The sequence below is a fragment of the Geotrypetes seraphini genome, chromosome 2, assembly GCF_902459505.1.
Source record: "Geotrypetes seraphini chromosome 2, aGeoSer1.1, whole genome shotgun sequence".
Taxonomy (NCBI): Eukaryota; Metazoa; Chordata; class Amphibia; order Gymnophiona; family Dermophiidae; genus Geotrypetes; species Geotrypetes seraphini.
The window spans coordinates 42,467,397-42,489,274 of NC_047085.1; the positions used below are offsets into that span (position 1 = coordinate 42,467,397).

At 35.8% G+C, this 21,878-nt stretch overlaps 1 protein-coding gene across 4 annotated transcripts in view; it reads left to right on the plus strand.

Annotated features, from left to right (window-relative positions):
• Positions 1-21,878, plus strand: part of ATAD2 (ATPase family AAA domain containing 2) — a 332,232-nt gene that overhangs the window by 163,330 nt on the left and 147,024 nt on the right. For all 4 annotated transcript variants that reach the window (XM_033933747.1, XM_033933750.1, XM_033933746.1 and 1 more), the window contains 3 exons: positions 2,399-2,558; positions 4,763-4,853; positions 5,900-6,214. In XM_033933747.1, the coding sequence (XP_033789638.1) occupies positions 2,399-2,558; positions 4,763-4,853; positions 5,900-6,214 (566 nt within the window). The remainder of the gene's footprint in view (positions 1-2,398; positions 2,559-4,762; positions 4,854-5,899; positions 6,215-21,878) is intronic.

Below are 21,878 nucleotides of genomic sequence, written 5' to 3' on the forward strand. Positions count from 1 at the left end.
TTTGCAGTTGCTCTGCTTCTGTTTATTTTTTTGCTTAAAGTTCATTTTGGTGGCTTCAGTGCCTTGAGACCCCTCCCTGGTGGTCCCCTGTTGGAGAAAAGGATGCAGTCCTGCAGTGCCATACTGGAGCTTCACAAAGAAACTCTGGATCTGTAGAGCCAGCCTGAATGTGTGACACCTTCAAGTACCTAGGGGTCCCTTCCTGTGGGAATCTGCTGGCCGGTGACTGTCACCCAGTTTCTAGCGCAGGCTATGTGTGTCTGGACAGAAACCCACCCTGGGTTTCAAGGCACAAGACTGCCTTTCCCACCCTAACCGCATGGCAGAAAATCCTTGGAGGCGGAGTTTGAAGTCGGTCGTGGGCTGGTAGGCAGTCTGCCTCAGAAACAGTTCCAAATGCACAGACTTGAAGCCCTTTTTCTTCACTCAACTGTTTTAAAAACGCTGACAGACAAAGGCACTACAGAGACTGAGTACCTCCATTATTTCTTATGGGAACTTCGGGGATGGCTTGTGGAAAGATTTAAACTTTTTCACAGTTTCTGTGGTAGGTTTCAAGTCCCCTACCTCCCAAGACACCAAATCATTTTTATTTTTGGTTTTTGTTTATTTTTGGCGCAAATGAGATGAGGGAAGCAGAAACCATACAACAAAGATAGACAAAATTCTATTTATTTTCGGTTTTTGTTCTAGGATAAAGTAGTATATTAGTTGTGTTTTTAAAAATTTATAAACAAAGCCCTGCCAGCTGAACATCTTTCTCTAGTTCAGCAGCCAGAACTTTGATTTATAAGGAAGAAATAAGCTAAATATTGCAGTACTGAGGCTGTATGGATGCTGCTAAGACGGGGCGGGGACGGTGGTTACAGAGATGGGTGGTGACAGGGGCAGTGATTGAGGGGTGGTGACGGGGACAATTTTTTTTTCCCCCCATGTCTTTCTCTAATCTTGAGGACTGGACTTGGGCAGCCCTGCTGTAGAGGGTAGCATTTCTGTTTTAGGGCCAAACCATAAGTTTTGTTTTTGTGGTGTTTAATTTCATACGTACCGATGAGACCCACTCCTGAATCCTTGAAATTCAGGAATTTATACTAGATGGTAAACTTTTTAAAGAAGGGTCAATTTTGAGCAGAGTGAAAATATTGTCTGCATAAGTAAAGATTGATTCTGTTGGAAATAATTTCAAGTATTGTAATGTAGTCAGATATATATTGAATAGAATAGGGGACCAAGGTGAGTCCTGTGGCACTCCAAAAGTAGAGGTCCAAGGGGAGGAGAGTTACCCTCATTGTACACCTGATAAGATATTAATGTTAGTTTTGGATTGGTTCAAAGGTTTTCTTTCTCATCAAGACTGATGTTAGTCAGCCATCATTACAGGTTGGATATTCAAGCATGAGTGAGTTATATTTTGGGCCAAGGTTTTGGTGGTTGGCTTGGCTGCTTCCTGCCCTCATTGAGTTCTGCCTTGATACCTCCCACTCATCTGGACTGGTTTGGAGAGCCAATGAGGAAGGAGAAATTAGATCTTGCCAGCTAACTTCCTTTTCTTCAGGTTTCCAAACCAGTCCAGAGCACTCCCAGTGAACTTTTCTTTCAGCAGCCAAAATATGTATCTATGAAGCATTTTTCATGTTTTGTTTTAAATCTGGAGCTGATGTTTACAGCCTTAGAGGGTAGCCTAATCTCTGTTTCCTCTGTTGGTTGATTGGTTTATCTGTTTTGTCATTTGTTTGCCATACAAAAAGGGAATTATAATAATTTTTAAAAATGTGGGGGCCATTGATAACTTATTGTAATTAGACGCTTTTTTACACTGACAGTATAATTATAATTATGGGAAGGGGGGTGGTATATAATTATATCAAAGGTTTAATCAATATTTATGAATATAACACATGTATGATTTTTTTTATTACAATATTTTTGAGAAGTATGGGTGGGGGGAGATAATTTATATATTTAAGATAATAGAAAGAATTTCAAGTGATGTGTATGATTCAGTTGATTGTAATATTGTGTACTTGATGTAAGATGATAAAATGAATAAGGAATTGGAAAAAACAAACCAGACTTCCACAAGAAACATTTCAAAATGTTCATCTTTCTGATCCATTAGATAGATAGATAGATATAGATATAGGTATTTAAATTAGCATAATTACATCATGCCTGACCTTCAAGTTTATTTAAAATGTGTTATACCGCCCACTTAAAATGCAATATAATCAAAAACAAACCGAGGGAAAAAATTTTTAGGAACAAAGACGAACGGGCACAAAAGGGAAAAAGGGATTGGAACTACAATTGATAGAAAGAGAACACTTAAGGGGAAGAACAAAAGGATGGGGAATCTTGATATCTATTGCAAAGTAATGGTCACAATTCTGTTGGTTAGTTCTATAGTATCCACACTTCTGGCTCTGATGGATGGTTTAGACAGTCGAGGAGAGATTGTTGTAATTGGAGCTACTAACAGACTGGATTCCATAGATCCTGCTTTAAGAAGACCTGGGCGTTTTGATAGAGAGTTCCTTTTCAGCTTACCAGACAGAGAGGTATGAATTTACATTAACTGTTTGATAGTAAGCTGTTTTGTGTTAGGTGGTGTAGCAATTAACCTGCAAATTTTTCTCTTTTACCAGTATAAAGGTTCAGTTTCTTTTAGAGGTTGTTCATTGTCATATCGGTAGACAAAATTTAATGCAAATCTGAGTTAGTTACAGTACATGTTTTAGCTGTCTTCATATTAACTTATTTTGGCACCAATTAACCTATCCCATATTTCTAATATGGTCAGTCATGCTAAAACCTCAGCTGAGGATGTTACTTGAAAAGTATGCCATCTCATTTCCTGTTCTACCTGGAATTATGGGATTTCTGAAGAGAGCTGTATTGATGGCTAAAAAGTTGATATTACTTAACTGACTCTCAAAAGATATCCCATCCATACCTAAATGACATACCTGCTGGCAGAGGGAAGGCCCTGACAGGGCCGGTTGCTTGCAGCTCTTTCACAGCACAGCCTCTGCTGGCCGGCTGCTGCCCCTGCTGCTTTCTTAGGAGGCCCACAGCTATGTCTGATCTCATATGGGGGGTTGGTAGGTCAGAGGAAGGTAGAGACCTGACCCATGTAGGGGAGGAGGAGGAGACGGGCAGAACAGCAGCATGTGCAGAATTCTGCACAGATGGTAAATTCTGCGCTGCGCAGTTGCACAGAATTCTGTCAGGAGTGATTTATGCATACTTACAAATTGTAGATTCATAATGTGTTTAATGGGATGTACTGTTAGCAGAGTAGCAGGGAAGAAGTGGATAAAAGGCTACTGCTCTCCCCATTGCCTACCCACCTACAGTGTATATGGCAATGAAAAGAGTCTTTAGACTGTGCTGAGGCAATGGGAGAGATGCTGCTAAGGGTAAGTGGGTGAGGCAGTGCACCAATTCACTCTCCCCTTCTTCAGCAAAGCTGCAGCATTAGCTTCTTTCCGTTGCCTATCTGTCCCAGCAGCTGCAGTTTTAAATCCTTCTGCTGCTGGTCTACCTGCCTTTTGCAGCGTCAGCTTCTCTCCCATTTCTCCAGTAAACACAAACTAAAGCTTAGTGATTAGCACAGTGGACTGGGGACATGGAATCAATTCCCACTGCCGCTCCTTCTGACTCTGGATAAGTCACTTAACCCTCCATTCCCCTAGGTACAATACTTAGATTGTGAGCCTACTAGGGGCAAAGAAGCTATTTGCATATAACTTTAAACTGCTTTGATTGTACCACAGAGAGGCAATATTTAAAATCCCATTACCATCACCTACTCAGCCACCCCAGCAGCCACCCCAGCAGCCTTGGAATCGTATCTTACCTACCCTGTGTAGCCTCTCTCAATGCTTCTTCCCATGCCTCCCTACCAGCAGGACTTCTGGAAGAACCTCCTTATGGACTACTACTACAGTTGCTAACGCTCTAAAATCTCCTTCTGATTTTAAGGTGGCTCTATGTGGGTTGTTTTTTCAGGTGGATACCCTTAGTTTATTTCTTTCTACCTGTCCTCCCTCAAGCCCCTTTCCCTCCCAGCTTTCTCTCCATGCCTGAACCTAGCACATACACATCTCCATGGTTCATTTTCTTGTTTCCCTCGCACTCCCCCACCTCCTGTGCATACATATCCCTGCCCCCCTCACTTTCAAAAATGTCTCCATGTCTCTCACCAGCTTTGTCTCCATTTACCCCTGCTCACAGTCCTAGCCCAGCAAGGACCAGAAGCAGAAGAGGAAGAACTGCACATTGCTTTGGCGCTTAATGCAAAATTTGAACTATGTGGTTCAAATTTTACATTCAGTACCAGGCAGCAGGAGGCTGTGACATGATGCAGAGCCATGCTTCTTTCCTTTAATTACTGATCAACTTTAGGGAATGAGGCAGGAGGAGGGTGCATGCAAGCGTGTCGGGAGGTTCTGCTTAGGAGTAGTATGAAGAGGAGGGAAAAGTAGCCTGCAGTTAATGCCACCTGCTTGCCTCAGCTTGACTAAGCTGTGCATGTTCTAAGTGCTAGGTCCAATTTTTTTTTTTTTTTTTTTTTGGTTCCTGAGGTTTGTGAAGCACTGGTGTAATGTTTGTTGTAATCTTGATAGCCAAACATGCCATTAAATATTTTGTTATTTCTGGTAAGGTATATGAATAAGCTCCAAGATATGGGGAGGATTGAACTCTTTATGAATTTTTTTTTTTTTTTTTTAATTAATGTGTTTAAAAATTTTATCTCAAGGCTAGAAAAGAAATTCTTAAAATTCACATGCGAGATTGGAATCCCAAGCCTTCAGATATCTTCGTGGAAGAACTGGCAGAAAAGTGTGTAGGTAAGAAACAACCTTATTTTGTTTACAGCTGTTTTTTTAAATTTTAAAGACCTTACCTTGTCTCTTGAGGTTTTAGTTTATTCATAAAATGGGAACAGGAAGCCAATCATGCTTAAATACAGAATTTTATAGCCTATTTTCTGTTTTACCTACTAGCTAGACTTATTTGCCAGTACTTGCTATTAGCAGTTTCTGACCCCTCCTCTATGGTATCATTACCTGAGACAGGAGGAAAGAGTGTATATTTGGAAACAAAATAGCTCTACTCTACTATTTCCTCCAACCTCTCTTGCTTCTTGCCTGTTGTGTATTCTGCTAAGAAAACCAGTATCAAAGGGCACTGACATTAACTTTCATTCTGTGAAAACTTACAACAGAATTGCCCTCCTGTCATTTCATTCATTTGAGAGGAGTGTGTGGCGCAGTAGTTGGATCTACAGCCTCAGCACCCTGGGGTTGTGGGTTCAAATCCCGCGCTGCTCCTTGTGACCCTGGGCAAGTCACTTAATCCTCCATAGCCCCAGGTACGTTAGATAGATTGTGAGCCCACCGGGACAGAGAGGGAAAATGCTTGAGTACCTGATTGTAAAAACCGCTTAGATATCCTTGATAGGCGGTATATAAAATCCTAATAAACTTGAACTTGATTTCCCCTTTTTCTTAGACTCTTCATGGATGCATAGTTTTTGGGTTTGAATTCTAGGGGGGGAGAGTGGACATAGCAACAGGTCCATGACTTTTTGTTCCGTTTCAGTTGCCAGCTTGGAAAATAGGGGGAAGGGGAGCAGCAGTGGTTCCTCTTTGTCACTATTTATGTCTGATCTGTTTATTCTCCTTCCCTTACTACCACTTTTCCAATACTACTGTGGCTCTCCAAAGTTTATGGCTCTGAGCAGTTAATCCAGTTCACCACAACCCTTTGTATAAGTATAGGCATCTTTTTTTCTAGGGAAAGAGAGCTGGTTTATCTGTATGCCAATGCATAGATGTTTTGAGTCAGTTTAAGGAACAAATCTAAATGCACCTTATCTTTTCAATTTTGCTAGGATATTGTGGTGCTGATATTAAGTTTGTATGCACTGAAGCTGCTTTATCTGCCTTGCGCCGGCGTTATCCTCAGATATACACCAGTAACCAAAAACTACAGTTGGATGTTTCTTCTATTAACATCACATCAAAGGACTTTGTAGTGGCTATGCAAAAAATAGTTCCAGCTTCTCAAAGAGCAGTAGTTTCACCTGGGCAGGCATTATCTTCTGTTATCAAGCCACTGCTGCAAAATACTCTTAACAAGATTTTGGGTGCCTTGCAGAGAGTATTTCCACATGCTGAACAAAGCTTAGAAAAAGGAGATAAATCAGGTAAGGACGTTTTCTTTTTTTTTTACTTAACAAAATAAAGTTTTTTTATTGAAGCATGTTATGGGACAAGTTAATGTTACAAATCAGTAAAAGCGAAGTAGTATATATAATCTTAACTTTGTAGTTCCTTTGAGTATAGCATGATCTGCAAGACCAATAAGATTTTCTCAACTTTTTTTATTAGAGGAGTATTGATTCAGGTCTTCACGTTCCCTTGCCAGAAAGAAGGGTAAACACTCTCTACTAGTGTAATGAGCCCACAATTTGTTGCAGAATATCACACATCTGCCTTCTTTCCAGCAGGCTGTCTTCGTGCCTACTCAGTTTTCCCTTGTGCAAGCAAGTTGAGAAGGTGTTTTTCTGATCTGCTCTAAAATGTTGTTAGGTTTTCTTTGTGATCTGAATTTCGAAGCTTGGTACCCTAAGGTTCCCACTAGTCTGGAATTTCTGCCTGGGAGAAGAAGCAGGCTCGTTACATTGAAGTATGCATCTAGCAGGATCAACCTTCGAGGATACCTGTCTAACCAGCCTGGTTTAATATTTTTGGAACTCGGGGTTCATTCCCCTTGTAACACTTGCATCCCTGATTTATCAGGAGCTTGAGTGCAGGCTGTTTGGCCCCATGTTCAGCTGTCAGGAGCCAGCTACATTTTAATCCCTGCCCCCCCCCCAGTTGTGGCATGAGGATTAGAAGTGGTTGAGGCTCAGTCTGGCATTCATTCAACTGGCAGCCTGAAGACCACTTGCATGGAGTTAAGTTTGAGACAGAAATCTTCTCCAGCATTCCAGCTGCTCTTCTAAGCTGAAGCAGAAGGCACCACATGGCACAGTGAGTAAGATTATTGAGGCCTATGGGGAAAATCAGGGGGTCTGAATTTGGGAGTTTTGGGGTCAAGGTGTAGGGTCCCTCTCCCTCTGAAAACTATCTTATTTTTTTTTTTTTACTTTTAGTTTAGTTCCCCTGGACCGTTTTTGGCACCAAAATTGCTGCTGCAGTGACCATTTTGGATTTCCAAATTTTATTTTAACTATCTGCTTCAAAGCCCCTCAATTTTGCTTAATCGATAGGGATGGACTCCTTATGCCTTTCTACCCCTATATCATGCCAGGTTTGTGCTGGATGATCAGCTGAGGAGTGTCTGTATGCTGTGGGGCACATGGGAGGGGGTGGCAGGAACCATGGGCTTATCCATAGAAACATAGAAGATGACGGCAGAGAAGGGCCATAGCCCATCAGGTCTGCCCACTCTACTGACCCACCCCCAAGTCTACTATCCTAGGGATCTTTATTCCTTTTTATTTCTTTCAACAAGTGTACAATATTATTACAAGTAATTCACATCACTCACTTGACATTCTTAAGCAATATTATTACACATGTTTTAATTCCCTCCACCCACCTCCCATCTCCTCCCCTATCAACAAAATATTTTATCCAAACATATACATATTTAGACTCTCCCTCCCCCCCATTTTTACAAATTATCCCCTAAGGAAAAAGAATAACCCTTAATCATTACAATATTCAATTAATGGCCTCCACACCTCCTTAAACCTTTTAAAATATCCCCTCTGTAAGGCAAGAAATCTTTCCATCTTATATAAATGACAAACTGAGTTCCACCAAAAACTACAATTCAATCTAGAACAGTCTTTCCAATTAGTCGTTATTTGTTGAATTCCCACTCCAGTAAGAATCATCAATAATTTGTTGTTTGCTGCAGATATCTGACTTTTGGCCCTCATACACATTCCAAAAATCACTGTGTCGTAGGATAATGCTACATGATTTTCCATCAATATATTAACTTGATCCCATATTGATATCCAAAATGCCTGAATACATGGACAATAAAATAAAAGATGATCTAAAGTTCCAATTTCAATTTTACAATGCCAGCATCTATTAGACTTAGAGCAATCTAATTTTTGTAATCTAGTAGGGGTCCAGAATGCTCTATGCAACAAAAAGAACCATGTTTGCCTAATAGATGCCGACATCGTACCTTTAATTCTCCAAGACCAAATACGTGGCCATTGAGATGCATTAATTTGATGCTTAATCTCAATGCTCCAAATATCTCTTAATCCATTTTTTGGTTTCTTATTCAAATAATTAGATATAATTTTATACCACTTTGCGGCCTGGTGTCCCAGAAAATCTGCCTGGAAACATAAGAATTCTAAGCTGTAATGATCATTTAAAGATTTCCATTCAGGGAACCCCACCTGAATAGCCTGCTTCAATTGCAACCACTTATAACTTTGTTTTTTATTCAGACCATATTTATGTTGCAATTGTGAAAAATCAAGCAGCTTACCATTATCAATTACTTCCGTTAAGGATCTTATACCTGCTTTAATCCAATCCTTCCAGACAACCTTAAACCCGCCTATTTGTATCTTGGAGTTTACCCAAATAGTCTGCTGTTTCGATTTTAAAATAGAATCACTAGTTAATTTATCTACAAATCGTAATGTTTTCCAAGTATCTATTAATACTTTATTGTCTTTACGTATTCTAGGCACTTTTATACCAAGCAGAAGATCAAGCCTAAGTGGAAAAATAAGTGATCTCTCCACCCTTAACCACTCTGGTAATTGTTCCAAAAGCTCTGGGAGGACCCAATACATACCTTGGCGCATGATATAGGCCTGATGATACCTATAAAAATTGGGAAAATTTACCCCACCCTCCTCAATTGGTCTTTGCAAAGACACTAGAGCCACTCTTGCAATTTTACCCAGCCAAATAAATTTAACCAGAATACTATTTAATTTTTTATAAAAAGACCCCTGAAAAAACACTGGTATCATTCCCAATTGATAGCAAACTACAGGCAAAATCATCATTTTAACAGTTTGAACTCTTCCCCACCATGACAAATGTAAAGGATTCCATTGCTCACATAACTCTGTTACTTTTTGTAATAAAAATTTTTCGTTTATTCTCATTGTCTCTTCGAGTGTTTTATTCAACCAAATACCTAAGTATTTTATACCATCCTCTTTCCAAATAAAAGGGAAAGAATCAAGTATACCTTTTGTACAATGCACATTTAAAGGTAAAATTTCTGATTTATTCCAATTTATTTTGTATCCTGAGAATTTTCCAAGTGTATCTATTAATAATCTCCAGTAGACATGGAATTGTTGTTTCCGGATTCCTCAAATGAAGCAATATATCATCTGCATAAGCGGATACTTTATATTCCACTCCAGCACATGGAATACCCTCTATGTCCTTTGCCTGTTGAATAGCTAACAACAAGGGTTCAAGAACTATATCAAAGAGCAAAGGAGATAATGGACAACCCTGTCTAACTCCCCTCTGCAATTTAAAAGCATCTGAAAAATTATTATTTATGTATAAACGAGCAGTTGGGGAGCTATACAGTGCTTGAATCATTTGTATAAATCCAGATCCAATACCAAACCATTCCATAGCTTGATACATGAAATTCCATTCTACACGATCAAAAGCCTTCTCAGCATCTAGTGATATTGAAAAAGCCGGATCATTAATTTGTCTTGTTAAATAATACATCTGAAATGCCAGTCTAGTATTATTTGAAGAGTGTCTTTGAGCAACAAATCCAACATTTGATTTATTCCTATTATATGCGGAAGAGCTTTAGCCAATCTTAATGCTAAAATCTTAGCTAATATTTTACCATCTACATTTATTAAAGATATAGGCCTGTAATTTGACACCAATGTTGGATCTTTATTTGGCTTTGGCAAAACAATAGTTAAAGATTCTGCCATAGTGCCTGATATACAACCTTTATTCAGTTGGTCCTGATATAGTTTTAATAAATATGGTAAAAGGGAAATTTGAAATTCTTTATAAAACTCCACTGTAAATCCATCTCCACCTGGAGCGGTCCCAACTCTAAGGGATTTCAATGCCATTTGTAACTCTTTTAATGATATAGGTTTATCTAAACTTCCTTTTATATGATCAGGAACCTTAGGTCCTTTAACTAAACTCAAAAAATCCAACCCATCTTTCTCTTTATCTAAATAAGACTCAGTGACTTATAATATTTTAAAAATTGTTTTAATATATTTCCAATTTGAGAATGAGAATGTCCTAATTCATCCTTAATTATGCTTATTTTCTCCTTTCTTTTCTTTGCTTTTAAATAATTTGCCAATAATCTTCCAGCCTTATTTGCACTACCATAATACATCGTTTGCTGAGCAAAAATCTATTTCCTTACTAATCCAGAGGAAATTTCATTATATTCACATTTTTTTTTTAACAATAATTGAAATGTCTCTTGTTCCCATTTATTAACCAATTTTAATTCCAAATTTTTAATTTCTTTTTCCAAATTTGCAAATTGCTTTCTTATCTGTTTCTTTTTATACGCAGAATATGATATAATTTGTCCTCTCATAGTTGCTTTGAAAGCATCCCATAATATTCCAATCGACATTTCCTCTAGGTCATTAAGTCTGAAATATTCATTCATTTTTATCTGAAATTCAGTGCAAAATTTAGAATCAGCAAGCAAAGTATTATCAAACCTCCATAAAGGTTTGGAATTATCTTGATCTACTAAGTTAACTTCTATCCACACACCACCATGATCAGATATTACTATTGGTTCTATGTCAGCTTTTACAACTTGCTGTACCATCTGATCTGAAACAAAAATATAATCAATTCTTGAAAATGATTGATGAACATGTGAATAAAATGTAAATTCCCGATCATTAAAATGAAGAATACGCCATATATCTTTCAAATTACATGCTTGTATCAAATTTTCTAATCCCATTGATTTCATAATTCTACTAGGCTTTTTATCCATTATTGGATCTATAACAGCATTGAAATCCCCAGCCACCACTAAATTAGTAGTAGCCAGTGGTAAAACTAATTGTTGTAGAGATTTAAAGAATTCACTTTGATTCGAATTAGGTGCATATATATTTAGTAACGCCATTGTATTACTGCCCATGCTCATGTCAACAAGTACCCACCTTCCTTGAGGATCTGCCTTTACCATATTAAATGTTGCTGAACATTTTTTATTAATCAATATTGCTACTCCTGCCTTCTTTTTTACCGCTGGTGCAAATAAACATTGTTTTATCCACTTATCTGTCAGCTTCATAGACTCTGTTCCAGACAAATGTGTCTCTTGCAAGAAACATATATCTATATTTTGTTGTTTAATATATTCCAATACCTTTTTCCTTTTTATAGGGTGATTAAGGCCATTTACATTCAAAGAAAAAATTTTAAAACCCATTTTACAAATAAAATATAAAATACATATATAATCCACTCAAACATAAAATATACATTTTTTCTTTTTCCTTAAACCAATATATGAGTCTCCCCCCTCCCCTCTTTCCCCATCCCCCCTATTCCCATCCCCCACCCTCCCCTCCCCTAACACAAATGCAAACTTCGAAACGCACATATTACTGAGCAAAAATAAACTCCCCACAGGCAATAACATACTCATTTTTCTTTCTCTAATCTTTCAAACAACCAACACTATATTATCCTGCAGTCAATCCATTCTTCAATACCCTAAATACCTATATTTACTATAATTCTTTATTATATACTTCCCCTCTCATTCAAATTTCCAAACATTCTTCCATCCTATACCTCTAATATATTTATAAAAGTATATACCCAATATTTCGGAAACCATTTCTTACAATATATACCCCCCCAAGATTAATATTATTATTTTATTTTATTTTATTTTTTTTTGTCTAACCTAAGTTTCTCACAACTTCAATGGAACATACATCACTCCATCCTATAATATTTATTTATTTTTTTTTTTAACCTTACATCAAAAGAAGGATCAAACATTTCAACCAAGCAGACCTCATATTTTTTAAAACTCTCATTAATTTTCATTGCATCTTCAATCTATTAGTCTATTCTCCATTCTGCACAACTGTAACACTTATGCATCTTCATCCTGCTGTTTCAGTCTCTTATTCCATCTTCTTGCAGATTGCTATTTCATCTTTCTCCAATAAAGTATTTTTGCAACATCATCCTTATATCTCAGTCAATTTCAGATGCAAATTGTAAATCTAAATAATGCTCAAGTCATTTCCATCAGTCTATCTTCACATCTTCTTCTCTTTACATCAGTAGTCTTTTGTATTTTTCATCTTATTATATTCTAAGTTCCCACATTTCTCCAATGCAGCATTTTTGTGTCCTCATATTATTATCTCAGTCACGCTCAAATGCAAATTATAAACTCACATTAAGAAACCATCCAAATCTTATAATTGTTCCTCATTTTTTTCACTTCCTATATGCTCCATCCCTCTTATTACCTTGTCAAAATCTTCTTTTCTTATTGTCTCTTTAAAATTTTCATTTCTATTCTTTAAATCTTGTTTGAAATTTTGATCCCCCCTTAATCTAACCTCAACAATTTTCTAGAAAATATTTTTCTCCTTTTCTATTTTTTTTTTTCACTTTTTCCTTCTTTATAAAATATCTTTCAATTTTCACTCAAAAATATAAACCAAAAATAATCTAAGTATATTATTTATTACATTTTCTAAATACTTTCATGAAACCATAGGCAAATTATATTGATCTAGAAATTCCTGTAATTTGCCTGCTTCTTCAAAATTATAAGAAAACAACTACTGGATTTAAGACCTCAATTAAGAGCACTAGGAGCAAGATATGGACTTCTATATCCAGCGATTATGAAAGTAACTTTGGGAAATAAAACACAAAACTTCACAGATTACAAGAAATTAGCAGAATATATAGAACAATGTGAACAACCAATGACTTCTTAAATAAAACGCTGAGTAAGTTTATCAAGATTGATATTTTTTTTTTCAAATGAATGTGTTTATATTTCATATTATTTTAAATCGTTACTGAAAATAGACTTTGAAAAAAAACAGTTTGAATTAACTGATTCGAATATATAGAATCTTCCAACTTACTTTTAAAAAAGAGAAAGATCGATGACACGAGCATGGAACTTGGCTCGGTGAGAGCGTGGATGAGTGGCTGACATGGGGGAGGGGCGGAATGTTGACTTCATGCTGTGTGTCGCTGCACGACTCAGGGAGTTGGAGGATTGAGTCGGATTTCAAATAGACTGAGAGGATTGCGAGGTGAATGTCTCCCTGCCATATAGTCCCTCAGAGACACAGAAATACCCGAGGTATGATGGTTGCTATGACACTGCCGAACAAAAACACGAAGAAGCATGCATTTACAGGAAATCTCTATTCAACCAATGAACTACACTGGAAATGGAAAAAAAAAAAAGGTTGTTTTCACGTCATCACGTCTACGGAGGAAGAAGAGGAAACTTGAAGAAAAAAAAAAGGCATTCATACCAACGGAACTATACGGAATGAAAATATATTTAATATTAGATATAAAATATAGAATGAAATAAACTGTATTTACAAAGAAAATAATAATAACTTCATAGTAAGAATATGTTTTATGATTCAGATATAAGCTGAATCCATTCTCTATAAGATACAGTTCTTTACCGGATATAGAGAAAAAGGTTTATGGATAGGAATCATTAAAGTTTTCAATTGACCTATTAAAATAGGAATAAGAATGAGTAAGAGAATGGGTTATGATAGATTTTAATTTTTATTTTTTTCCCCACAATTTTTACCTTTTAATTTTAGATGAATGTTTCTCATAGAATAGAAATTATAATGAATGAGATGAATGATTGAAGTTATAAAAGATAAAATGTTTGCTTAAAGTATTCTAATAATCTTATCCTTTTTATAAATTCAAAATATCTTATATATATTTAATTTAGCTGAACATAACAAAATTTGGATAAATAAATAAAAGTATTCATATAAATAAGAAAACAAAGATATATAAATTGTTGAATTTTAATAGTAGCATTTATATTATTACTATGGAGCTTGTGATATTAAAGTAATTTATAGCTTGTAAGGAGTGATGTTAAACCTGATCTAATTTTGCGTTTCCAAGTATTCGTATATGTATGGGGTGGGGAGGGAGGAAATAGGGGGGTATTAAATTTCAAGGGTCTGTGTACAATAGGTAATTCTTTATTTTATCTTATATGTGGGGAAAAAAAGATTAAAAAAAATATTGAAGATTGGGATGTTACATTACAAATTATATTAATGCATAATGGGTCTTAAGATAATATCTTTAAACGTTAATGGTCTCAATCACCCGATTAAAAGAAAAAAAGCATTATTATTTTTAAAAAGACAGAACGCTGATATATGCTGCATACAAGAGACCCATCTTTCAAATAACGAATCTATAAAGCTAAAAGGTGATTGGGTCAAACAATGTTACTTTTCTTCAGCAATAGGAAAAAAAGCTGGTGTTGCTATATTAATAAATAAAAAATGTTCTGCTTCATTTAAATTTAAGGCAGCTGATCCTCTTGGAAGATGGATATATGTGGAAATGGACATGGGAAATACCACCATGACGCTCTTCAATATATATGCCCCTAATTCGAACCAGAATGAATTTTTTAAAACTCTGCAACAATTAATTCTTCCACTTGCTACTTCAAATCTAGTAGTAGCAGGGGATTTCAATGCTGTTATGGATCCACTGATGGATAAAAGTCCGAGAAGATTTATAAAATCATTAGGCCTTGATAATTTGGTACAATCTTGTGATTTAAAAGATATTTGGCGTATTCTTCATTTTGATGGTCGGGAATTTTCGTTTTGCTCACAGGTTCATAATTCTTTTTCTAGAATAGATTACATTTTTGTTTCTAATCAATTAGTACATCAAGTCACACAGGCTGTCATTGATCCAATTATACTATCTGATCATGCCGGAGTGTGGATTGAAATTAAAATAATAAATCAGAATGGAAATAGACCTATATGGAGATTAAATAATACATTGCTCACAGATACTGATTTTTGTGAAAATCTTTTAGAAAAAATAAAAGATTATTTTCAAATTAATGATACAGAAGAAATTTCAATAGAGACTTTGTGGGATGCTTTTAAAGCATATATTAGAGGACAAATTATTTCTTATTCAGCATTGCAAATAAAAAAAGAAAAAAAAAAACAATTTACAGAATTGGAAAAAGTGGTGAAGTCTCTAGAATCAAAATTAATTGAAAAATGGGTTTATTTGACAAAACAAGAACTTTTAAAAGCTAAAGGTAAATATAATGAAATTTCTTCAAAAATTATTAGAAAAGATTTATTTGTACAGCAAGCTTTGTATTATGGAAATTCGATTAAGGCAGGAAGAATGCTAGCAAATTATCTTAAAGCGAAAAAAAGAAAAACAAAAATAATTGCTATTCAAAATGAGAATGGTGAAATTTTATCTCAAATTGATCCCATTATAAAACAATTTTTAAAATATTATAAAGATTTGTATTCTTCTGAGCCTTATTCGAAAAAGGAAAAGGATGGTTTAGATTTTTTAAAGTTAATAAAAGGACCAAAAATTCCTGAACATATAAAACGAAGTTTAGAAGAACCAATATCCTTAAAAGAATTAGATACAGCTTTGAAATCCCTTAGGGTTGGATCCGCTCCAGGTGGAGATGGTTATACAGTGGAGTTTTATAAATCATTTCAAAACATTATAATGCCCTATTTATTAAAACTATATCAGACACAACTAAATAAAGGTTGTATTACAGGTACTATGGCTGAATCAATAACTATAGTTTTACCTAAGCCAAATAAAGATCCCACTTTGGTTTCAAATTATAGACCAATTTCTTTAATAAATGTGGATGGAAAAATTTTAACTAAGGCATTAGCATTAAGATTGGCTAAAGCTCTCCCTTTCATTATAGATATGCATCAGACAGGTTTCGTTGCTCAAAGACACTCATCTCATAATACTAGACTGGCACATCACATGTTATATTTGACAAAATCCATTAATGACCCAGCATTCTCTATTTCATTAGATGCTGAAAAAGCTTTTGATAGAGTGGAATGGATCTTCATGTTTCAGGCAATGGAATGGTTTGGAATAGGATCCGGATTTATACAAATAATAAAAGCATTGTATAGCTCCCCTGCTGCTAGATTATATATCAATAACAATTTTTCAGAAAGATTTATTCTACAAAGGGGGGTTAGACAAGGATGCCCACTATCTCCTTTGCTTTTTGATATCGTTTTAGAACCCTTATTATTAGCTATAGAACAGGTAAGGGAGATACAGGGTATTCCGCATTCAGATAGAGAATATAAATTATCAGCATATGAGGATGATATTTTACTTTATTTGAGAAATCCGGAAACAACTATTCCAAATTTGCTTGAATTAATTGAAAAATTTGGAAAATTTTCAGGTTATAAAATAAACTGGAATAAATCAGAAGTGCTTCCACTCAATGTACATTGTACAAAAAGTTTATTTAACTCATTTTCTTTTATTTGGAAAGAAGAAGGATTAAAATACTTAGGAATTTAGATTACAAAAACTGTGGATGAGACTATGAAAATTAATGAAAAAAATTTATTACAAAAAGTGTCAGAAATGTGTGAACAATGGAATCCTTTATGCATATCTTGGTGGGGCAGAATACAAACTGTAAAAATGATGATATTACCAGTAGTTTGTTACCAAATGGGTATGATACCAATTTTTTTTCAGGGGTCATTTTACAAAAAATTGGATAAGATGTTAACAAAATTTATTTGGCTTGGAAAAAACCCCAGAATTGCTCTAGTATCTTTACAAAGACCAATTGCGGAGGGAGGGGTAAATTTTCCAAATTTTTATAGGTACCATCAAGCCTATATTATGCGTCAGGGTATGTATTGGATCCTCCCAGAGCCCATTGAACATATACCAGATTGGTTCTGGTTAGAATGGAGATTAATGTTTCCTTTACGTCTGAGTCATGTTATCAGTATTCAAATGCCAAGGTTTATATAAGGATCACAAAATATTTGTTGATACTTGGAAAACTATAAGATATATAAGTAATCTAACTCCTATTCCAATAACTAAATCAACGACTCAAACAATATGGCTCAATCCAAAGATCAAAGTTGGCGGTTTTAAAATTATCTGGAAACATTGGATGATTGCTGGAATTCGGATTTTAGAAGATGTAATAAATAAAGGTAAACTGCTTGAATTTTCACAATTGCAAAATAAATTCGGTTTGAATAAATCACAATATTTCAGATGGATGCAATTGAAGCAGGCCATTCAGGTAGGGTTCCCTGAATGGAAAAATCTTAATAACTATCATAGTATGGAATTCTTATGTTTTCAGATAGATTCCATGGGTCACCAGGCCGCAATGTGGTATAAATTAATATCTGGATTCGTACATAAAAAAAAAAAAAAATGGTCTTAGAGATATTTGGAGCATTGAGATTAAGCATCAGATTAATGCATCTCAATGGCCATGACTTTGGTCTTGGAGGTTAAGATGCACATTGTCAGCTTCTATGAGACAAACTTGGTTTTTTATTTTACATAGAGCTTTATGGACCCCTACACGTTTACATAGAATAGATAGCTCTAAGTCTAATAGATGCTGGCATTGTCATCTTGAAGCAGGGACATTAGATCATCTTTTATTCTATTGTCCATTCATATTAATATTTTGGAAATCAATTTGGCCTCAAATTAATAGGATGTTAGAAAATCCGGTAGCCTTGACATATGATACGATTTTGTTTGGTACTGCAATGAGAGCTCGAAGTCAAATTTCATCAAATAACAATAAACTTTTATTTATATTGACTGGAGTAGCAGTACAGCAAATTACACATAATTGGAAAAATTATGACAGATTGAACTATAATTTTTGGTGGAACTCAGTTTGCCATATATATAAGATGGAGCGTACATTTGCAACACAAAAAGGATATATGGATAAGTTCAAGAAGATTTGGGGACCATTAACAGATTTTTGCAATGACTGGTTTTAATTTTTTCCCATAATAAGATAATGGTTAAAGAAGGGAGGGAGGGAAGGGGTAAAGAATTTATTCTCTTTATTATACATTATAAAAAATATATCATAATGAATGAATGATAGTCTTATGAGAAATTAATGTGATAAAGGGAGGGAAAAGGGTTCATAATTAAATAACTGATAAAATCATTACAATATATATGTTATATAAATTCATAAGAAAAATAATATAAAATATGGTTTATATAAAATACATTATAGAGATATCAAGTGTATTAAGATAAATGTATGGAAAATTTATAACACTTGTTGATATGTGAAAAAATCAATAAAAAACTTAAAACGGATAAATTGCTTATTACATACTAAGCGAGTAACATTGAAAATATATGGTATACAACATTAAAATGTTTGGTATATAACACTAAAAGAGGGGTAAACAGACTGACATTACAGACGAACAGGAATACATTAGGGGAAGGACAAAGGAGGGCAAAAGTTACAAAATCCTGTTTTCATAATGAAAAGAGAAGGAGTGTCTAGTAAGGGAAAAAACATTGGGATTGGGAAAAAATGGGTAAAAAGAGTTATTTTAGAGATTAAAAGAAGCTTTAAAAAGAAAAAATTTTAAATTAGTTTTAAATAAATTAAGATCTTTGACTTCTCTGAAGTATAAGGGAAGAGTATTCCAGGTAAGGGGGGCCATAACTGAAAAAATGTCGTGACGTCTGGTTCCTATGATTTTTAAGGAAGGAACCATAAGCAACCCCTGTGCAGTAGACCGCAGGGAACGGGTTGAGTCATGTGGAACAAGTAACCGGTCTATGAATTGTGGTTCATTAGTGGATAATGTTTTAAATGCTAATAGTGCTATTTTGTATGTTATTCGTTGGGTTAATGGGAAGCCAGTGTGAATCTATTAAAAAAGGTGTTACATGATCGTATTTTTTTCCATTGTGGATAATTTTAATTGCAGTATTTTGGATTATTTGTAAGCGTTTTTTTTCCTTTTGGGTGATATTTAACAGAAGTGAATTACAGTAATCTAGTTTTGATATGACAAGGGAATGAATTAAAATGTTTAAGGATTGTGGTTCTAAGAGCTTAGACATTGAACGATAAAAACAACATTTGACTACATTGCTGATGTGCTCTTGATAAGAAAATTTATCATCGATGATAACTCCTAATAACTTTAATGATGTTACTAACTCAATAGATATATTGTCTATTAAGAAAGGAGCTGATAGTTTTAATCCCTGTTTCGTTGGGAAGAGTAAGGCCTTAGTTTTCGTTATATTTAGAGCTAATTTATTTTTTGTGAGCCAATTTTTTATTTTTTCTAGTTTTTGATTGATTAGAAATATTTCGTTCTGATTTTCGGGGTTAAATGGGTGGGTCAGTTGAATATCATCTGCGTAAGTGGTGAAACCTATAGATTGACTAAGACTAAGTAAAGGTGAAAGAAAGATATTGAACAGCAACGGAGACAGAATTGAACCTTGGGGGATTCCATAGTTGTGTGAAAATGGTTTAGAATTTGCGTTATTAAAGTATACTGTAGAAGATCAGTTAGATAGAAAAGAAGTGAACCACTGTAATGATAGATCGCAGACGCCTATAGTTTGAAGTCTGTCTAAGAGAAGAGAATGATCAATGGTATCGAATGCTGCCGAGAGATTCCAAATGAGGTCTCACCATGGTTCTGTATAATGGCATTATGACTTCAGGCAAGATGCAACCTAACAACTGTCTTGCCTTAGATGAAGCCTTCTCCACATGATCAGCAGTTTTCATGTCTGTGCTGATGATCACTCCCAAGTCTCGATCTGTTGAAGTTCTAGCTAAGGTGTAAGTTCAAGGTGTAAGTTCTGCACGGATTTCTGCTGCCGGGGATCCACAGGGGGCTCAATTTTTCAGTGAATAAATCCCTGCCAGAGGCTGCAAACAGTGATTTGGAGAATGCATACCCGTGATCGCCTAGGAGTCCAGGAGGAGACAGATTGATGGATCAACTACAGTAGATCAGGCAGAGGGAGGTTCTGGAAGATTTTAGGTAGGAAGTTGAAATCTAAAACCTCCAGGTTAACATTCTCACGAATGACTCAGTGCTGGGTAGTAACTAGTTACAGTAATGCTAGTTACCTAAAAATGTAACTAATTACAGTAACTATGTAATTAGTTTTTATAATATCGACAAAATTTACAAGTTACTTTTGCATTACTGTTTACATAGCATGCAAAACAATTGACGACAAATTTCCTTCATGCTATTTTACTCATTAAGCCTCCAATTCAATTTGTTTCTCTTGCCTCACCATAGTGCATTGCAGTAATTAGAAACATGATGGCAGATAAAGGCCAAATGGCCCATCTAGCCTGCCCATCCACAGTAACCATTATCTTTTGAATTCAGACAGTCTCCGTTTCCACCACCTCTTCCGGGAACCTGTTCCACGCATCTACCACCCTTTCCATTAAAAAAAGTATTTCCTGAGATTACTCCGAGCCTATCACCTCTTAACATTAACTTCATCCTATGCCCTCTCATTGCAGAGTTACTTTCAAATGAAAGAGACTTGGCTCATGCACATTTATATTACATAGTTATTTAAACTTCTCTATCGTATCTCCCCTCTCCCGCCTTTTCTCCAAAGTATACAGATTGAGATCTTTTAAGTCTGTCTCCAAAAAGAATGGAGTCGGTCCAGAGGAAGGCTACTAAAATGGTATGTGGTCTCCGTGATAAGGCCTTATCACGGAGAACACATACCATTTTAGTAGCCTTTCTCTGGACCGACTCCATCCTTTTTATATCTTTTTGAAGGTGCGGCCTCCAGAATTGTACACAATATTCTAAATGAGGTCTTACCAGAGTCTTATACAGAGCATCAATACCTCCTTTTTCCTACTGGCCATACCTCTCCCTATGCAACCTAGCATCCTTCTAGCTTTCGCCGTCATCTTTTCAACTTGTTTGGCTACCTTGAGATCATTGCATACAATCACACCCAAATCCTGCTCTTCCATCGTTACCCTCTAAACTTTACCGTTCCCTCTGGTTTTTGCAGCCCAAATGCATCACCTTGCATTTTTTAGCATTAAATTTTAGCTGCCAAATTTCGGACTATTCTTCAAGCTTTGCCAGGTCTTTCTTCATGATCACAATATCCGGCTTGTCTATTCTTTTTTCAGATTTTGGTATCATCCACAAAGAGGCAAATCTTACCCGACAACCCTTAAGCAATATCATATCATTTATGAAAATGTTAAAGAACAGGCCCAAGAACAGAACCTTGAGGCACACTACTGGTAACATCCCTTTCTGTATCGCTTGGTAGACTGGGTAATATGCCTCACTGCTACTAGCAGGTGGAGACTGAGATCAAACTTGTATATCAGTATAGCATGCCCCTCTTGCTACTCCAGTTTTCCTCATTCTCTGGTAGCAGGTGGTAAGGCTTTTCATCTCCCCTCTTAGCACTGTTGGAACTTTGTTTGTGAACTCCTGGGTCCCCTTTTTGTGCCAGATAGAGCTTTGGCGGGTTCTGTTTGGGGATCCGTCCAATCTCTAGGGTGTTAAACCTGGCGGGTCTCGTGCTGGGTCCCTCTCCCCATATTTTTGTAATGGGCCTCAGCAGGTGGCCTGGCCCCCTGGTTGGTCCGCCCTCCAACTTTGAGAGCCGTGGAGTCTGTTCTGACTAAGTAAAAATAAATAACAAAAAATCCCGAGGTGTGCAGGT